Source organism: Cinclus cinclus, chromosome 1, assembly GCF_963662255.1.
Source record: "Cinclus cinclus chromosome 1, bCinCin1.1, whole genome shotgun sequence".
Taxonomy (NCBI): domain Eukaryota; kingdom Metazoa; phylum Chordata; class Aves; order Passeriformes; family Cinclidae; genus Cinclus; species Cinclus cinclus.
This window is the reverse complement of record NC_085046.1, coordinates 70090971-70110480: the sequence shown is the minus strand read 5'-3', so window position 1 is coordinate 70110480 and position 19510 is coordinate 70090971. Positions and strand designations below refer to the sequence as shown.

Below are 19510 nucleotides of genomic sequence, written 5' to 3'. Positions count from 1 at the left end.
AGTAGCAGTAGTTAGCTAATTAGGTTCACCTGCTTTATAACCAGAAAATCCACACCAATTGCTCTAAGGGATGAAGTCTTTTCAGAGCATCTGTCACTCTTCAACAGCAGGGCTAAATTTGCAAAGATTACTCAAATCATTTATGCTTTGGAAACCATTTAAAGCTAATGTAAACAGATTAGAACTTTCCCAGGCACTATGGGAGCAATTAGTTCTGCAGGGAATACCTCTCCTACACTGTGCTGCTCCCTGGAAAACATAACAGATACATATAATTACAAATCACACATGCCCCTTTTGCATAGATACCATTTCAAAATACCTGAGGGGCAGGAGAACACCATCCAATTGAAGTAATGTGGCTCCTCACAGGCAGGAAAGCAACTTTAGCAAAGCTTTCAATTCCCAAGTTACATTGACACAGAAGTTTCACTATTGTCAAGGGATCCTTTGCAGCTCATATGCCCTGCACCAAATTTTGAAGGTATCTCCATGGTTCATTCCTCATTATGAGATCCTTCATGCAAATCTCTGCTCTACAACACAAGTCCATGTTAAATGGATGCTCACAGACAGCAGGTCGGAAAAAACTCTCCTAAGGCAATTTATGCTGAGGAAACAGAGCTTGTGAGTGAGCCCTGCTCAGTGTTGGGGAGGTATCAAATTCTTACCCAGGTTTTCAAGGTGGAGGAATTAATAGTGGAGAGAGAAAAAAAATAAATAAAGGGCAAGGTAGGATTTTAAAGGGTGCTTTGAGTGGGGACAGACAGACTGGAAGAGCAACAGAGGAAAGGACAGTATGAAGTATGATTGCAAAGAAAATCAGGGAAGGAGGTATTTTAATAGCCCAGGAACAAAGAAAAAGAGGATTTGACAGAATATTCATCTCTGGAATGGAAAACAAGGAATAGATCTCTGATGTGCTACATGGGTCAAACAGCTTCCAGACTGGGTGGGGAAATAGAAATTATGTCTAATCTAAGACCCACACTAAGTTCAAGTGATGTTGCCCACTGTTAATACAAGCAAGGGCTGTTGCCTGTCTCTTAACCTTCCCTATCTCATAGTTACAGTTTCCCTAGCTATACAGTCTTAGAATCCTTCAAGATTAAGAAAACCCATTTTTCCAAAACAGAAACCCACCAGGAATGACAAATACTTTCTCAGAAGGAAGCAGGCAATAGACAGATTCACACACAAGAAGTCACTTTCTTTTTTTTTCTGTCTGTTTCTCAGAGATAAATTCAATAAGACAAACCATAAAAGAAGTAGGTCAGTGACTGCCTTTTTTTAAACTCTCCAAACCATAAAGGAAAGATTGTTCAAAGTACTGTGGCCTCAAGTTGTTACTAGCCTGTTGCCACAAAAGTGTTTATAGAAATACTTAAGCAGTCACTTTTGTAAAATTCTTGTATGGTATCATTCTTACCATCACTTCACATCCTTCTCCGAGGTGATTCAGTTCTTCCGCAGGGATGTGGCCTATAGGGCATATTACATTGTAGAGTCATGAGTCATAAGAACCTTTGCAGAACTCGCCAGGCACACTATAAATTCATCCTACCCTTCATGTGAACTGCAGAAGCCTTGGAGACACCCAGAGCAGCAGTGTTTCTCCCTGCACAAAACAAGGTACTGTAATTACTTCTAGATACTATTTATTTCACTTTTTCTTGGCTGATGTTGCTTTGTTGACAAATGCATAGGAAAAAAGGTATCAGGTATCTGAACTGGAAACAATTACTGCTCAGGAAAGTAATTAACTAAGATTGCACAGGCATAGCCTAGAAGATTAAAGTCTTAAAAATATACAGGAAGAGCAACTTATTGTTCAGTGTTCTATAATTTCTAGAGCTCACTGACTAGCACATATATCACAGCACACTAAGAACCATTGTCTTTGCCTAAGTCAGGTAACTTGTACTTTTTAGTGCTTAGAATGATCAGTTTAGCTCCTGGTTTGCAAGCTACTAGGGTCACAAACTATCTTTAATTCTAAGGCCATCCTATACCAACCAAAATAGCTCTTAGTCCCTGACTAGAAACCTCAGCTAAACCTGCAAGGCAAATGAAAAATAGCAGCCTTTGTGGTCTGTGGAATATAGAAAACCTGTATTACAGAAGAACTGGGATGCTAGGATCTGGGCTGGTGCTCTAAGACAGGGTTTCAGGACATTTTTACAAGTCAGAATAGTAATTCAGGACGCTTAGCATGCAATAGTTGGGGCAGTGCCTGCTCAATTAAAGGAAGGAGTGTTTCATCTTGACCTAAAGGAATGGTTTGACTGCTCCTGTTACCAGAGTATTTGTTCAGTATAGAGACGAGGATCAAAAGGCTCTTGAACAAATTGAAGCATAAAATTTGTCATAAGAGACAGTTTCTCAGTGGTCTCTAGTCCAGGCTTTGCTGGATAACGCTATCAACTCTCACTCCAAGATACTGCAAAGGCAGTGCAATAAATCTCCCGGTGAACAATATATGAAATACAGCTAGAGGCTGGCTCATCACTAAAAATGATAGCTGATGCCATCAGTGAAAAAGGACATGCTAAACTTCATGTGACTTTATAAGAGTTAATGCTCCTCATTCTTTGTATAGGCAGTTTTAGAAAGCCTTTTAATCACAAAAAAGTTCAAACAGTGAAGAGGAACTTCTAAACAAATAGCAATCATAGTTAGTGGTTCATGAATAGCATCTTTTCTGTCTTTCTGTGCAGCTTCAGGACAATGGATACACTGAACAAAGCAAACACAAGCTTTGCTCTTGACTTTTTCAAACAGCAATGTCAGGAAGATGGTGACAAGAATATTTTGTTCTCTCCTTGGAGTATTTCATCTGCCCTGGCTACTGTTTATTTGGGAGCCAAAGGCAACACAGCAGATCAGATGGCAAAGGTGAGTCTGGGCTTCTAAAAGTACCTGTCTGAAAGAGCTGATCTCTTAGAGTAATGTCCTCCATGCCAGAAATTTGCTGTGATGAAACAGAGGAAAAGCATATTATGTGTAGAGTTTTGAGGGCTCTCCCCTATAGTTATTTCAAGTTTTACTCTTTGCTAAACATAAATCCACATCTACAAGATTAGAGAAAAACCATGTTGAGACTACAACCCTTTCTTTGGGGTATGTATTTTACAGGCAAAATTACTTACTGAAATTGCCAAGTTGCACTTGTTCAAAGTTAGTAGTGTCATCAGGGGCAGTGAGGACAGCCACATTGCATGGTTACCAAACAATTCAGGTACCTAGCTCCTGTCGTAGGAGAGGAGTCTTGTGAGTTTGCATCTGCTAAGGCAGAAGTTGTCCCACCTGCTAAGGAAATGATCTAACTCCTGATTTACAGGACAAAAGAGACCCAGTAGGGTAAAAAATGAGTGATCTTTTGTTAGGATGAAGAGAAAACAAAACAAAACAAAACAAAACAAAAGGCACAGCTCTTCTGAAAACTGTTCCAAGGTTGTTTGCACCCCATTTGTAGCCTGGGTAAAATGAACAAGTCCGGAGAAAGGGATTTAAGGCATGAAACTGCCCACAGAATTTTCAGGCTTTTTGACACAGCAGAACTCCATTAAAACTTTGTGGTAGACTCCATCTGGGGGTAACTGGCTCTTTCCAGGTGTTAACTGGTCATCCCAGGGCATAACTCAAAGCAGGAAGATTCCTCAACAAAGGCCAGGTATGTAAGAGTTTCACCCTGCAGCCTTCAGCTTAGTTTGCACAAGCCATTTTGTACACATGGGCATTGAGACCTATACAAAGATTTCCTATTCAGTAAGGACTGGACACAAGAATAAAATCTGATCTTGACTGTCCTCATTGCCAGTCCCTTTGATGTCTGTGAAAAATTTCACTGAAACAGCAAATTTTCTATTGTTGCATTTATGATTGTTTTTTCCACTACAGGTACTTCACTTTAACAAAGCTGAAGGAGCCAAAAATGTCACCACAACCATAAGAATGCATGTCTACTCCAGAACAGAAGAGAGTCTATCCAATCGACGTGCATGTTTCCAGAAGGTAACTCACCCAAGCTGGTGTGCAAGCTATGGGCACAGCCACATCTTCTCCTGCTTGTACTTTCCTTTCACATTTGCATTTGCCTATGCTTGCCTTCCTCAGACTTAGTGTACAAAATTATTTGGTGCAGCCTTGTGTGATAATCCACCTAAAGCAACACTTATTACATGCTTCCCCCTTTTACACAGAATTGCATGATGTAACCTCAAATTTGCAAAATTTAACATTTGATGATCAATAGATCTTTTGATTTTTTCCTTTAGCTCTGAGGACAGATTTCTTTCTCAAACAATTACTATTCAAAAGCTAGCACAGTTCTTACCTCAGAGGGCTAATCCTAAGGAAAGTGATACTCTTCCAAACATCTGATTGCAGCATCAAGACGAAGAAAACCAGAACACTGACTTTTCCAGGCTACCTATATGTTTCAGAAATTAGTCTCCATTTCAATTGAGATGTTAACAATACAAATTTACGTGTTGGGATTTTCCAAACTAGACCAGTTGTCTGCAATAAATCTAAGAGAAATAGGAATAATTTTATTTCTGAGATAACCCTTTTGCCATACTGGTAGGCATCTTGTCCCAACTTGCATGTAATTTAACATGGCAGAACAACACAGAAAAGCAAATGAAATCTCTCTGAATCAGTAATGGCTTTGTCCTAGTTGACAATCCAAAAATGGTGATATCAAACTCTTCTCCTTGCTCTTTCCTGTCATCCTTATTCTTGAGGGGGGTGAGCTGTTTCTCTGTAGTCTGCCCACAAAACCCCAACTGCTACTAGTTTTGATGAATGGATCTGCATCCCACAGCCAAATCCCACGGTAGGAAGATCTATTTCGGGGTTATGTCAACATCTCATTTGCACTGCATGAACAGGAGAGGGATTGTTCCTCATGAGTAACACTTGCCCTAATTGTAAGAATTAGAGTCCTATTGGTAGCACTATGGGTAGCACAGTGGGTAGTGCTATGGGTTCTAACACTTTGGAGATGTAAGGGTCTGTTCGTGCCTCTGATTCTGATATAATGATGAGATGAATACAGCACAGGCGCAGATTTTTAACTTACTAACTCACAGCTTCTTCCTTGAGCTCATTGGAGACCCTGAACTCACATTTATTTAATCCTGTCACTGCAATTTAGAGAATTTACTGCAATTACTGAAACATAAAGAAACCCAAAACAACAAACCACAAAATATTAAGAGATTGATTAAGAAATTTAGGGGCACACCTTCCATGTAACACTACTTTCATAAATTAAGGGAGTGATAGAGCCAAATCTCATGCATTGTTTAAGAATTACTCTCTGACACTTGTTTTCTGGATATCCTAAGTTTCACAATATCCACTTATAAACCCTTAAATATTTTACATAGTTCAGACTCTGAACACTTGCATTCCAAGATGCCCACAATATCTATGCCACATCTGCAATTTTTAATACTTTTAAATAATTCTTTTAATAGCTGTCCAGTTTAGAGCACCTCTTCTGCTGTAATATAGGTAACAGATCACCTGAACAGCAATACTTTACATGAATCTGCATGAAGGAAAAAAATCAGGATTTTTACACAACACATAAATAATGTCCTTTTTATTTCTCTTTCTCCAAGACAGAGATTGGAAAATCAGATAATATCCATACTGGGTTTAAAGCACTCAGCTTTGAAATCAACCAACCCACTAAAAATTATGTACTTCAAAGTGTCAACCAGTTATATGGAGAAAAATCATTGCCTTTCAGTAAGGTAAGACTTTTATTCAGATTATACAGTGTCATTTAATCTTCATGATCTACCTATGACAACAGAAACCATATACTTTTAAATATTTTCTCTACATTTGCAAATTATGTTATTATCCTTAACATTAATATGTTCTATGATATTTTCCTTAGACTTTGGACACTAAAATTTTAGGTTTTTGGGATGTGTATCTAATCTTAGAGTGATTTGTAGATGTAGTTAGATGAGAATGTGTAAACCAAGTGTTTCCACTAAAAATACTTTTTCCTTTGAGAAAACACTGTGCTGGTGCCCATGTAATTTTTATCTCTGGCTATAGTAGTACTCATATTGGCAGGCAGCAAACCTCAGTCAGGTGTCTCTATTGCACTGCAGGAATACTTATTGTTAGCCAAGAGATATTACAATGCAGAGCCACAATCAGTCAACTTTGTGGGAGCAGCAGATGAAATCAGGAGACAGATCAATTCCAGTGTTGAGCAACAGACTGAAGGTAAGTTCCAGCCTCCCCTTTCCAAATCAAAAAGGAGTAATTTTAGCTTCTCTGTGCCCAAGGGGCCTATGACAGGTAAACAATTCACCTCAGAAAGGTAAATCAGACCTTTCCTAAATTATGCATCTACTGACAAACTCTTACTAAAATTAGTGTCCTCCATCTCAGTGTGTGAGGAATATATGGCTTATTCTTCTTTGTAAATAAAATTTACCCCAGTAACTACATATTTGTGAATAATCTCCAGCTAGACGGCTGCTGTCAGCATTTACAATTTCCCTGGTTGATATCCCCAGAAACTGTTCCATCACTTAGACTGAAACAGAGAAACTGCACAGATGTGTGACTCTCCCTCTGTTTTCTCCAGGTAAAATTCAAAATCTACTGCCTTCTGGATCTGTAGATTCACTCACCAGGCTAGTCCTGATAAATGCACTCTACTTCAAAGGAAATTGGGCAACAAAATTTGAAGCTGAAGCTACAAGGCAAAGGCCTTTCAGAATAAACATGGTAAGGCAATATACTGCCCTATTTCCTACACTGCAGGTGGAAAAACCTGAAAAAGATGGGAGGAGAGGAGGGGGAGGGAGAAATCCTGTCACCCTTTAAATCCATGTGGTGGGATAGTTATTTTATTTAAAGCATTCAGTATATTGAGTATATTTATTTCACCACACCTTCAGCACTTAAACCGCACACACATACCAGGCCCTGAGACATAAACAAATTGTCAGAAGCTGACTTCAAAAAAACTTCCATTCTCCAAAGGCAGGGGAAAAAAAGAGGTGAACAAAACAGTATGGGTTAGTTCTTTATATTTTCACTTTTAACTATTCAACAACTCATAGCAGCATATAGTTTCCTACAGCTGGTGTCATCTGAGACAGCTCAGAAAGCATGCCACACCTCCCAGTGCCTTTCCAGTGCCTTCCAGGGATCCTCTGAAGATCCTGTGTTCTGTATCCTACCCACAAAGGATGTCTCAGACACACTGGACATCTTGCAGAATAAATGCAATAAACATCCACTGTGCTACTTTAACTCAGTCCTTTTACTGTTGAGAGTACAAATGTAAAACATTCAATGTGATTTGTTGCAGCATACAACTAAACCAGTGCCCATGATGTACCTGAGGGATAAATTTAACTTAAACTACATAGAATCAGTTCAGGCGGACGTTCTTGAGCTTCCATACGTCAATAACGACCTCAGCATGTTTATCCTGCTACCAAGTGACATCTCCGGCTTACAAAAGGTAAAAAAGCCTAAGAATATAAATAATGTGAAAAACAAAGAGTGTAATTATGTATTTATGTTATGCATGTGTGAGGTACAAGATCAGGCTGCAGTCATGTTTCTAGGAAGGAGGGTACTGATCAGGCTCAAGGTAAACAAATCCCAAATCTGGTCTTGTACTGTGAGCTTGAAGCTCTTGAAGCTCAGACTAGATTTCTTAGTCCTGGAAGCCAGCATGTCTGTGGTTGCTAAAGTTGATCAGTCCTGGAAACAGGTAGCCCAAACCCCATAAAATTGCCCCTTTTCCAGCCACACAAAAATGAGAACATAAAACCAGCCCTGCTGAGATCCACCGTCTGGACCAATTCAGACAGATATGATTTCTTTCCCAAAAATTACCCACAAAAAAAAAAATGGGCAGCCTCTGTTATGTTCCAGGATATCCAGAACTAATATGTATGGACACTGCCACCTTCTGTAAAAAGCCTGATTCTGCCTCTGGCAGAAATTTTCCTTGTTAAGTTGTTGTGTGTGGGGGAGTGGGATAAAAACTATTTACCGTAAATTCTAAAATGTGGGGAAGACACCACTGGAAACAAAATTTCAACCAGACTACTGTAGCGCTGCTATATTCCCTGATAATTACTGAAAACAGCTCAAATACTGCATTGATATACTATAGAAAGACATTCTCCTTTAGTTAAAAATTTCTCCAAACTGCTGCTTCTTTATGTTTTTCTTGTGCTCTTACAACCTCTTAAAAAGTTCTGCATTTAAGAAAAGTGAGGAAATAGCCCTTAGGGCATAGGTTTTTGAACATTCCTTAATTTTCTAATTTTCTTTCACTAACTGCAGCTAGAAAGAGAATTGACCTTTGAAAACTTGTCTGCATGGACCAATCCAGAACTAATGGAAAAAATGAACATGGAAGTTTATCTGCCCAGGTTCACATTAGAAGAGAAATATGACCTCAAATCTACTTTGAGCAGGATGGGGATACAAGATGCCTTCACAAAAGGTCAAGCTGATTTCACAGCAATGTCCAAGACTGGTGATCTCTTTTTGTCCCAAGTTTTTCACAAGTGTTACCTGGAAGTCAATGAAGAAGGCACAGAAGCAGCAGCTGCCAGTTCGGCAACACTGACATCACGAAGCCTTGGTGCTACTGTTATCTTTTTGGCAGATCACCCTTTCCTCTTCTTTATCAGGCACAACAAGACAAAGACCATCCTCTTCTTGGGAAGGTTTTCTTCCCCCTAGAAACTCGATTACTAAACAGGTTATTGCAACAAGAAAAATGAACTAAATACACACCACAAGGAACATCTCAATAACCTGTGCACTTCTTAATTTTCCTGTACTGTTGACAAATCTCTCAATGTTAGAAGAGAGTATTTCTGAAAAATAACCTCAAATTTATGCCTCTGGCTCATTTCCATGGCCAAAGAACCCCAGAATGCTAGCACTACATGCTAAGTTCCAAACTGTGCAAAGAAGAACGTTACTTTGTCTTTTCAGCACTTTCTGAACCAAAACTTCCACAATTCAGTACAGACTGAGTTGAGCTCAACAAGTAATTTTAAAGTTTTGATGCCTAAGACAAAAAAAAACTCCAGGAAAATCTTCTTGCAGAATGCTTCTGCATCTCCATTGGTTTCAGCTCATGCTGATCCCAAGGCAGGCTACTCACCCACATTCTTGTCAGTTTTTTACCAACTTTGCAGCCTGGCAGAACTGGATATGAAATAAACCAGTAACACAAAATTGCCTTTGTTCCTAATAGTGGTGCTTCCTTCTTGCTCAAAAAGGAGCTAACATGTGTACTTTCTAATCTCTGTCCCACAGCAGTTGGAAAATATTTAACAACACTATAAAACTAGGAAAATAAAACACATGTGCCTCACAACCTTCTCCTTTGTAAACTTTCATCCTTCCAACACTACTTCCAGCCTAGCACTGTACTGCTTTGCTCTCATTTTACTTTGCTACTTATTCACTGGTTTGAGACAAGATCAAATGGGAGAATCAAGTCTAATAGTAATACAAGCAATACTAATGGCTATAAGTACCTTCTGGAAGATGAATGTGAATCTCCCAGATCATATTTACTCCTGTCACTGCTCATTCTCCTAAGAGAGTGTCCTGATCAGTCATGCATGTTTGCAGGGAATGCTCCTGACTACCTGAATTCACAACAGAGAGCAAAGAACCAGGTTTTGTAATGGACTGACACATCACCACCAGCATCTTATTACAAACACATCTTGAAACAGCAGGACTCCATTTTCCTGGCAGAGAAGACACTGCAGACCGTCCTTGAGTCCCTTCTCTTTACTATAAAGTGGTCAGCTGCTCCCAGGGTCCCATCTGGCTCTGCTTCCCAAATGGGAAGGAACATAGGAAAAGTGTTATGAAACTCTTGCTTTATACTATTCCTATAGAGCCCCAAGAGAAATGCCTTCTGCCTGTCTCAGTCATGAAAAATGACACTAGATCCCTGTGCATTCAGATCCAATTCTGCCATGCTGTCCTTCACCTCATGGAAGAGCAGCATGTCCCCATGGATAAGATTGTTAAGCATTTCCTGATATGCCTTGGGAATAAAGACAGAAAAGCCACACCTGGAAGGTCAAGGAGAAACAAAACCATGTCAACATGAACACAGACTCACTCAGGCCTGTAAAGTCAATGGAAGTGTCAGCCATCTTTTCTTTCTCCTTATTTTAAGCATGGTTGCAAAGATTACACAGTTGATGTCTTTTGGCAGTGCCATATCGTTACTGAGTGGCAATGGCCACAACACATGCAAAGTGAGTTGTACATTAGGGAACAACCTTTTCCCAGGGTGAATAGCAGTGCTAGAAATGTGGAATCCTCATCCTTGGAAGGGCTGTGGCTAACTTTATCTACTCACAGTCCTGCTCCAAGCAGGATGTTGATCTCTGGACACTCCTTTCAATTAATATCTGTGATTTTTTTTCCTCTCTTGTCAAAAACCACTCTGCCTTGCCATCTCCCTTTCCTATTCTGCATGGCATGCTTGCATCTTGACTAGCAAAGGCAACTACCTTGTTCACAGTATATATCTTTGGGACTTGGGAGTCTCCTGGCTTGGGTTTTCTCACCACCTAACCATTCAGCTGACTTTTCCCCTATCCAGATTTTTTGAGAACTTGCCATACTAAAACTAGCACTTGTTTAATTTCTGGCATTTCTTCATTGCCTTGCACAACACTGATTTTTGACATTTTTTAGAATTCAAGACCCACTGTATTCCTGTAATGAGGCTTGCAGTAAAATGCTTAGCACACATTGCAATTTCCTTCCTTTCCTGCACCTTCCCCTGCTCTCTAAAGTCTTAGAGTTGTTGTCACCATGTTCTTCTTCCATCACTGTCTTTCTTCTGGGACTTCAAAGTGACAGCTCTTGTGCCATGTTTACCTCTCTTGTTTCTCTCTGTCTTTGCTTGAGCCCACCCACTAGGGTTGTTTCAATTCTTACCCTCCTCCTTACTCTGCAGTAACTCAGGGTTTTGCAGTGTTTGTCTCAAATGATTCCCAGCCATGACTGCAATGAGATTTCTTCACCAACACAACCAGTGGGGTGTCCATACCATACCCTCCTTCATAGTTTTGCCTCTGTCTGTGTTCCTAATGATATTCAGCCTGAAGCTGGACTCCTAGTATCCAATTTAATCACTAAGATTGGTGTTTTATGCTGAGGTACTGCATTTGAAACCCAGGACACGCAGAGAGGAGAATCAGATCCTCAATGTCTGCTTAAATCCAGAAGTCAAAACCAAGTTTTGTGTAACCTTTTAAAAAGTCACTCATTTTAAACAACAGAGCAGTTATCTCCACAACACCAGAAGACCTTCGTAATCAGCAACTTGTTTTGCTATCCTGTCAGTAGGCTATTGTGGTGCAACAACAGACCTGAGATTTTAGTTCAAGTCCTTTTGAAATGTATAAACCTGAAAAGTGAGCAGGTCAACAAAAAGGCCAAAATTTCATAAGATCTTTTGGGGATGTGGTAGAAAGGAACTTTGAGTAGGTGGAAGCAACCTGGATGGAGATAAAAAGGAAAGGGAGGGACAAGGAGTATGTTCCTTAATTTAAAAATCGCTTAACACACAAATGCAGAACCTGACTGATGACAAGACCTAAGTCTTCTCTCTCACGGGGTTGAAGGTAAATATTTAAATCAATTTAAGTAAATTTTATTATGTTTTTTAAAAGTAATCTGTGCCATGTGTGACCGTATGGATAAATGATAATATACCTGTGTAATAATGCATTATTCTTGCCTTGTGTTTTTCTAAATTTCAACCATTAGAGAAAATAATTTTGTAAGCCTAAGGAAAACTGCTAATTTGGGACAGAATTATTCACAAGCAGGAAAGTTTTCTTAGGGTAGAGAGTAAACTGCATTACACTTAAAATCTTCATTTTCATAAAATAATTCTCTATATGAGGTGAAGGCACAGCACTGCACATTAACAGACCAGAGATTCAGAGGAGTATTCATTGCTGAAAACAGAAATTCCCATCCTGATGCCCTCTTGGCTGTGTTCTCAAAGGAAAGAAAATCACTGTGTGGTACAGATTGGTCCTGAGGGCATACTGACTGCCAGAAAGAACGTAGTTGTTTGAAAACCAAACACTTCATAAATACCTGCAGACTTCAGAGATTTCCCCACCATTTTTATTGCTCCTTTCCATAGATGCAAATATTGATACCAACAACAACAATAATATAAGCATTTCTGGTCTCTTGAGTGGCAAATTACATGAGTCAGGTGTTACTATAGGTTACTATAGGTGTTACAGCTATCTTAAAGCCTGGAGCACTCACAACCTCAAGGCATCTGTCAGTTTCTGGGGGAAATAAAATTGCTGGAACGTACAGAAGGGTTGGTAGGTACACACAATGAAAAAACTGCATAAGTCTAATTGGAAACAACAGCTTTGCTGTTCATGAAACTACTCAGAATACGTTGCTGGCCAGGAAAAGGAAATGAGCCTAAAATTATGCCTAAATCCTTTTGCAGTATCAGCTCTTAATTCTATACAGATCCAAAATGTTGTAGTGGGAAACTTAAACATGTTGTGAAACAATGTACTGGGAAACTTAAACATGTTGTGAAACAATGTACTAAAAATACATCTAAGTTCCCCTTGGAACATTGCTTTGATAAATCAATAGTTAAGGACAAAAAAGGAAAAGAAATACAGAGGTTACAAATCTGCACATCTTTGAAAATCAAAGGCAGAAAGAATCACAAAGAAAACTGCAGCTGTATAAAAGATGAAAAAAAACTTAAAAGAAATTGGTGGTCTTAACAGGTGGCAAGCAGTATCTGTGTGGAAGATAAACATACAACTATGCTATTAGTTTTAGTGGTTTAAATGGATTGTCTTGCACGTGCAGCATTTCTCACTAATGGGTACTGTGTACAAAAATTAAAACATTCAAATAGTACAATTCTCATCTGTTGCTTCTTTGCAGCCTGTAAAAATGGAAGTGGTCTCCACATCAGTTGGCAAGTTTACTGTTGATCTTTTCAACAAGCTGGATGAGACCAACAAGGGAAAAAACATTTTCTTCTCCCCTTGGAGCATATCAGCTGCTCTGTCTCTGACATACCTGGGAGCAAAAGGAACTACAGCAACTGAGATGGCAGAGGTAGGTTGCTTTTGTACTATCATCATGGGAACAGCCATTTGGATTTGCACGAACACATTCCTATTGTTGGGAGAAACAGGTGTGGAAGGGAGTTCTGCCTTGCAGCATGCAGAGAGGAGCACTGCGTTGGTACTCTGGGAGGGGGGTGGCACTACTCATTGGATTCCATGGGATTTATTGTCACTACAGCTTCAGCATCTCTTTGATTAGCCATCTAAGCATCAGATAGCACAGTGAGTTATCACAAGGAGAGAAACGTGACAACCATTTGATCCCCATTTGACTTTAAGCTTCAGAAGGTCCTTCGTGCCTATTTCTTACCTTTGGAAACTCTGCTTGCAGGTCCTTCATTTCACCCTGGAAGCAGGAGCTGAAGCTTCTTCTGTGGCCAGACCTTCTCGGGGGAGACCAAAGAGAAGAAAATTGGTATCTGTTAGAACTGAAATTCCATGATAAAAAACCTCCAGAATCAAAATGTCAAGATACAACTTTAGGAGTCCAGTATTTATTGTCTGCACCCCTCTTTAAAGTACAAACCCCAACCACACTTCACAATAGGTTGAAGTTCAATTCCTTTCACTCATTCAGACTCTCAGAAGCATGAAAGGATGAGTCACTGGGATAGTCTGGAAGGTTTGTTACATGGCAATTCAGTTAATCCAGTCATGACCAGAGCCCTGCAAATTGCAGTGATGGTAAATTAGGGAAAATAAGAAGTAAGGAAGGGGAACCCAAATCCCTCTCCTATATATATTACTTAGCATGTTTTGAAAGCTTCATGCAAAAATGAAATTGCTGAGTGTTTGGTTTCTTTTTCCAAGGATCCTGAAAACAAGCAAGCTGCAGATATCCATTCTGGCTTCAAGAAGCTCCTAACTGCCATCAACAAACCCAGAAGCACCTACTCCCTGAAAAGTGCCAACCGCATTTACGTGGAAAAAACCTTCCTAGTATTGCCTGTAAGTTAAATCTCAGAGAATGGTAAGAAAAAGTGCAAAAAAAGGTCTCTTTTTAAAATTACTTGCCATTAATAGAACAGGTTGGAAGCTCTCTTTGAATACTGCAAATAGGAGCTCTGGACTCTAGTGATAACCTTAATTGGAAAATACCAGTCAGTCTGCTCACAGAATTTAAGGATGCATTGCCTTTGACTGTATTGTAGGGATTCCTTTATATGTAATGTGCCTTTAATATTGGAACCCCCCCAGTATATAAAATTTTAAATGAGAAATTAAAATAAGCACATCCATAGGATGCATACAGACTTCCTCACTTCTCCAAACAAATCTTGGAACAAAAGATGTGAAATTTCTATTCTTTGGTTTTTTCTTAATTGTTAACCCACAGTCCAGCAGAAAGTAACGAGCAAGATCTTGCAGTCCTCTAGGTCCAATAATCTACCAAGTATAAGAGCTAACAGCTTCCTTTAGGGATTAAAAAATAGTATATTTCTCTAGTACAGAACTTTTTTGCTCACTTTTCTGTTATTTTTCAGACATATATACAGCTCAGTAAGAACTACTACAAAGCAGAGCCAGAGAAGGTTAACTTTAAGACAGCACCAGAACAGTCAGGAAAGGAAATCAACACTTGGGTTGAAAAACAAACTGAGGGTAAGATGGGCTCAATCCCAACATCTTTGCTCTCCCACAAAGTCAGTCTGCCATTTCCTTTGGGTAGGTGCCCTTGCTTCCCCCATTTCCTTTGGGCAGGTGCCCTTGCTTCCCCAGGTGCTGCTGCAGCAGCCAGGTCATGCCTTCTGATGTGGATGTGTGCAGTGAGCAGAGATGTGGTAGGAGGACAGAGAAAGAGTAGCGCACTTAAGCAGCTTCAAACATCCGATCTGGACTTCAGTGAGCTCCCTGAGGAGATTCCCACTGATTCTGGGAGCTGTGCTCTGCAGCAGATGAACCTTAGGCACAACTGTGCCCCAGTGCTGCACCTAGGCACCACTGGCAGAGCAGACAGAGGGGAGAGACACCTCTGCCTACCAGCGTGCTCCCGGGCAAGGGGGGATGCCTGCCTTTCTGTGCCAGCCTGCACTGAGCAGAGGGACTCCTCCTTCTACCTGGTGCAACCAGTCAGTGAGGCTTTTTGCTTCTAGCTGCTTGCCACGAAGCTGAGACATTTTTGGAGGAAGGAGTAAATCCCTGTCAGTTAGCCAGGAGGACAGGTCAGCAAACAGCTTTGGAGATTGAAAGAAATGCATTAATTTATGTCAGGGGAGCATTTTAGGGAGCAGGGCACTGAGGCATGGACTTTTTACTAAGACGCTGAACTGAGAGAAAAACTGATCAAAATGTTCTCACTGTGCTATGCTCAAATGAAACTTGACTCTTGTGCTTTCAAAAGGCAAAATCAAGAATTTGCTGGGTCCACAAGATGTGACCAACTCCACCAAGCTGATCCTGGTAAATGCCATTTACTTCAAGGCAGAATGGGAAGTGAAATTTAAGGCAGAAGATACAGAGCTGCAACCCTTCCGACTGAGCAAGGTAAGTTCCTCCTCTTCTTACTGTAAACAACCAGTTATTGCTGAAATCTTTCCATTTCATAACTCATTTAAGTAGCCCTATGGTAACTAGGCTCAGTGAAAAGCTGTTTGCAGCAAAATCTGTCAGTGCTCAGCTCACTGACACATTAGGATGTGCTCAGGTAAATGTTAGTGAGCTCCAGGTAACAGTTGCTGTTTCCAAAATCACTACAGTCATTAAAAATCTTTCTGTTAAACAGTGCTAAAATTGACTGAATTGTAAAAACATGATTTAGAGAATCCAGGCTTCATGGATGGGAACTACATGGCATGTCATGGATGATTACTGTACCAGGCCTCTGCGCTGTGCAACCAGGCTGGGCACAATCATTCCTGCTCAAACACAGCTGCAACAGGGTGCCCTGAATTGATGCATGGCTGCATGAGGCTAGAAGAAATGTTAATGGCATGTATCCAGAAGAGATGTTAGTGAATCCACAGTTAAAGACAAGACCTCTGTGCAACTTCCACAAAGCATACCTTCTACCTTCTGATTAGCATGTACATATAGTCTGCTTCCATGAATGAGGGGATATAGATGTTACGTACTCCTGACAACGGGACCACTTCCCAGGAACTCCTCTCATAAGTCCTTTTGCTCTGACACTAGTGTTATCTTTTGTCAAGCAATCAGCTGGTTAAACTTTTTATCTCTGATAAGCTGCGTAACACTCATCCTCTTGAACCACAGCTGTTTTTCTGACAGAGTGTTGTAAGGTCATATCCCACATCTGCTTCATACCCCTAATCCTTGTATATATTTCTAACTCTCTTCTTCCTTGGGCGTGTTTTGGAGAGAAGAGAAAAATATCTCAGTTCAGCCCCCAACAAAAGCTTTGGGACAGCAAGATAAGCAATGTTGTCCAGTCAAGAAAAGCTTTGGAAAATGGATGGTAAATCACTGTTTTAAAAGCTTCTTATAAAATTTTCTCTCCCTGCACTGCACTAAGACATTATCACCCTTCCATTCAAGGAATGATTTCTTACTTATAAATACTTTGCAGAACAAGACCAAGCCTGTAAAGATGATGTACATGAGAAAAACATTTCCAGTTCTCATAATGGAAACAATGAATTTAAAAATGATTGAATTGCCATATGTGAAACGCGAACTCAGTATGTTCATCCTCCTTCCTGATGACATCAAAGACAACACTACGGGTCTCGAGCAGGTAAGAAAGTACGGTAAAACCATTCTGTAATTCTGCGCAGTCATTAAAAAAAAAAAGGGCAGGCTGACAATAATATCTCCCTTTCCAAGGACATGCCTCATGCTGTTTGACCTCCTCCACTAGCTGAATTAATTTTAATACTTCTCTAATCCCAAGAAAGTTCTTCCATACTGAGCACCCTTAGTTTGGTAGGAACTGAAGACAGGCAACACTGTGCATAATCAGATGCTCAGCTCTTCAACAGACCCCTTGACTGACACCCAATTTTACATGATCTGTAAGGGTTAAACCTCCCTTCCTTGCACGTTCAAGAGAGCCACCACACAAGAAGTCAGAGGTTCTTCCTGAGATGACACCTTTTCTCCATGGCCTGGGAGTTTATTTCCATATTGTTCTCACTCTTTTCTCCCCTCTCCCCTCCTGCCATTTGTCTGCTCTATGCAAAACTAGGATTTTGTTGAGACTGTATTTGTTACAATAATGAGATCTGCTGCTGTAGTTACTATAATTCCAAGACTGTTAAATTCTTGGAGTCTATACCATTCGTTGCTTTCCTCCATTTGATCTGAGCTGAACCCTGGTGACATAGTGCCCAGAACACAGAATGGCAGTGAAAGACTTTGCCGGAAGCACTTTGTTTCAAAGCTGTCAAACATGCAATAATATTAACACCGGATTTTATAGAACTGGACCAAACCATGTGCCACACAGCAATTTTATTCATATCAGGACTGAATTAAAAGAGAGGAAAGAACTAGAGGATATTCTAGAACACAGGGGATGGCAGCTGTTGAATGCCCTTCGTGTCTCTCTTTTGGAATGAATTTAAAAAGGGTGCTGCTCAAAACTTTGCAGCATTAAGACTCAGATATTTGTTGTGCACCTTGTCTCTGATCATCAGTAAAACCAATTTCTATTTTGTGCTTTCAGCTAAATGTCAAATTTACTATTTAAAATGTTTAATTCATTACATTGCCATAAAGCTGATTAATTTATAGTTAATTAATTGCTTTTCCCTGCAAACACTAAATTCCTTCTCTTTCTTAAACGATAGCTGGAAAGAGAGCTGACATATGAGAAGCTGTCTGAATGGGCTGATTCCAAGAAGATGACCAAGACTCTTGTGGATCTGTACCTACCTAAATTCAAAATGGAAGAGAGATACGACCTCAGCGATAATCTGATCAGGATGGGAATGCGCAGTTCCTTCAGCAGCAATGCTGATTTCAGTGGAATGACTGAGAAGGATAAAGTGATGATCTCCAAAGTTTTTCACAAGTCTTTTGTTGCAGTTGACGAGAAGGGTACTGAAGCAGCTGCTGCTACTGCTGTCATTGTAGAACTAACAAGTGCACATGTTAGCCATGTTCTGAAATTTAGGGTTGACCACCCTTTCTACTTCTTCATCAGACACAACAACTCCAAATGCATCCTCTTCTTTGGTAGATGCTGCTCTCCTCTAGAATGAATTATTACTTGCTCTCAGCAACCACAGTTCACTGTTCAAAGGAAAAAGTGAACTGCAGTGCTAAAATCTCAACCTTAATCAATGCAGCAACCTGTACTGAAAATGCCCGTTCATTTCCTTCCACCCAACCCCCTTCAAAGAAGGCAGCATCCAGAAACCATCCTGAACCACCAAAGAACACCCCTCTACTGTTTCTTTCTATTGTCCTAACGAGACAGTCATGAACAGAAAAGAAAATGCAGAATTTTGCTCCCTTTTATCAAATCTGCTCTTATGGCTTTGTTGTTTAAAAGTAAGGTGGAATGATAAAAGCTTTCTGCACTCAGGCCATCATCTACCCTATGGCAAATGCTGATTTCAAGGGAGATGCTGTTCATTCTCTTGACTCTCACAGAGAGGAAAAAGAACCTTGAAAAGAAAAAAAACAAACTTGCAGAAATCTGTACGCTCTCTTTTGCTTTCTTTTCCTCACTGGTAAACCTGCATTTTTACTACAATGTTATTTCATAATCTTAATTTGAAATTTCAATGACTGCTGGAAATGGACAAAATTTCATACAAAACCAGAATAATCTCAGAATGCCCCTTACCATCCCCTGTCTCACCATATGTATATAGGCACATCACATTCATTCTCTCCTGCTCTTTCAACCTCCCAAAAATGTAAGGCTATGTTCCTCATTTTTCTAAATTTTGTAGTTTAAGGTTGATGAGATTTCTGACCCACAAAAATGCTATTAGCAACATGCCTTCTTGCCACCTTTTATTGATATATAATCTAAACCTGTTAGAATTTAAACCTGCTTCCTCTTTTTAATTTTGCTTAATTATACCTGTTTTCTGGTTAATACCTACAAAGCTTCCTTGCCAACTGTAATATTGAACAATGTTTGATTTGTACCTTATGAGTGCATCTCAGCAAAGATATTCATGGTATTGACAGAAACACCAGTGAAATTTTGATTTTGATTGACGCTTCACTTGCTATTTTACCATGAGCTGCATTTAATAAAATAAATAAACTTGAAGTTGTTTTTGTGTTACTCAAGATGCTGGCTTACTTGGTTCTCTTATAGCGTCCTGCAATCTGCACAGCTGGAGCATGTTTGCATTCTTGTCATTCCAAATCAACCACCACACCATCCCAACTGACAAAGC

The 19510-nt window shown here is 39.9% G+C and overlaps 2 protein-coding genes across 2 annotated transcripts; both read left to right on the top strand.

Moving 5' to 3' along the window:
* Positions 1–1318: 1318 nt before the first annotated feature.
* On the top strand, positions 1319–11414 carry LOC134045451 (serpin B10-like). The gene is made up of 8 exons (XM_062495278.1): positions 1319–1632; positions 2718–2895; positions 3901–4014; positions 5634–5768; positions 6141–6258; positions 6626–6768; positions 7358–7513; positions 8350–11414. The coding sequence occupies exons 2-8, from the start codon at positions 2728–2730 to the stop codon at positions 8752–8754; spliced, it is 1239 nt and encodes a 412-aa protein (XP_062351262.1). The 5' UTR covers positions 1319–1632; positions 2718–2727; the 3' UTR covers positions 8755–11414.
* Positions 11415–11550: 136 nt separating this feature from the next.
* LOC134045536 (heterochromatin-associated protein MENT-like) lies at positions 11551–19400 on the top strand. The gene is made up of 8 exons (XM_062495394.1): positions 11551–11684; positions 13003–13179; positions 13522–13605; positions 14001–14138; positions 14675–14792; positions 15532–15674; positions 16717–16884; positions 17939–19400. Exons 2-8 carry the CDS (start codon positions 13012–13014, stop codon positions 18350–18352), a joined length of 1233 nt encoding a protein of 410 aa, XP_062351378.1. The 5' UTR covers positions 11551–11684; positions 13003–13011; the 3' UTR covers positions 18353–19400.
* The last annotated feature ends 110 nt before the right edge of the window (positions 19401–19510 follow it).

Excerpts from the sequence above, each read along its gene's own strand:
- LOC134045451 (XM_062495278.1), top strand. The coding sequence starts at position 2,728 with ATGGATACACTGAACAAAGCAAACACAAGCTTTGCTCTTGACTTTTTC. Across the intron at positions 4,015-5,633 it reads GACGTGCATGTTTCCAGAAG|ACAGAGATTGGAAAATCAGA; the intron begins GTAACTCACCCA and ends TCTTTCTCCAAG. Across the intron at positions 5,769-6,140 it reads AATCATTGCCTTTCAGTAAG|GAATACTTATTGTTAGCCAA; the intron begins GTAAGACTTTTA and ends ATTGCACTGCAG.
- LOC134045536 (XM_062495394.1), top strand. The coding sequence starts at position 13,012 with ATGGAAGTGGTCTCCACATCAGTTGGCAAGTTTACTGTTGATCTTTTC. Across the intron at positions 15,675-16,716 it reads AACCCTTCCGACTGAGCAAG|AACAAGACCAAGCCTGTAAA; the intron begins GTAAGTTCCTCC and ends AATACTTTGCAG. Across the intron at positions 16,885-17,938 it reads ACACTACGGGTCTCGAGCAG|CTGGAAAGAGAGCTGACATA; the intron begins GTAAGAAAGTAC and ends CTTAAACGATAG.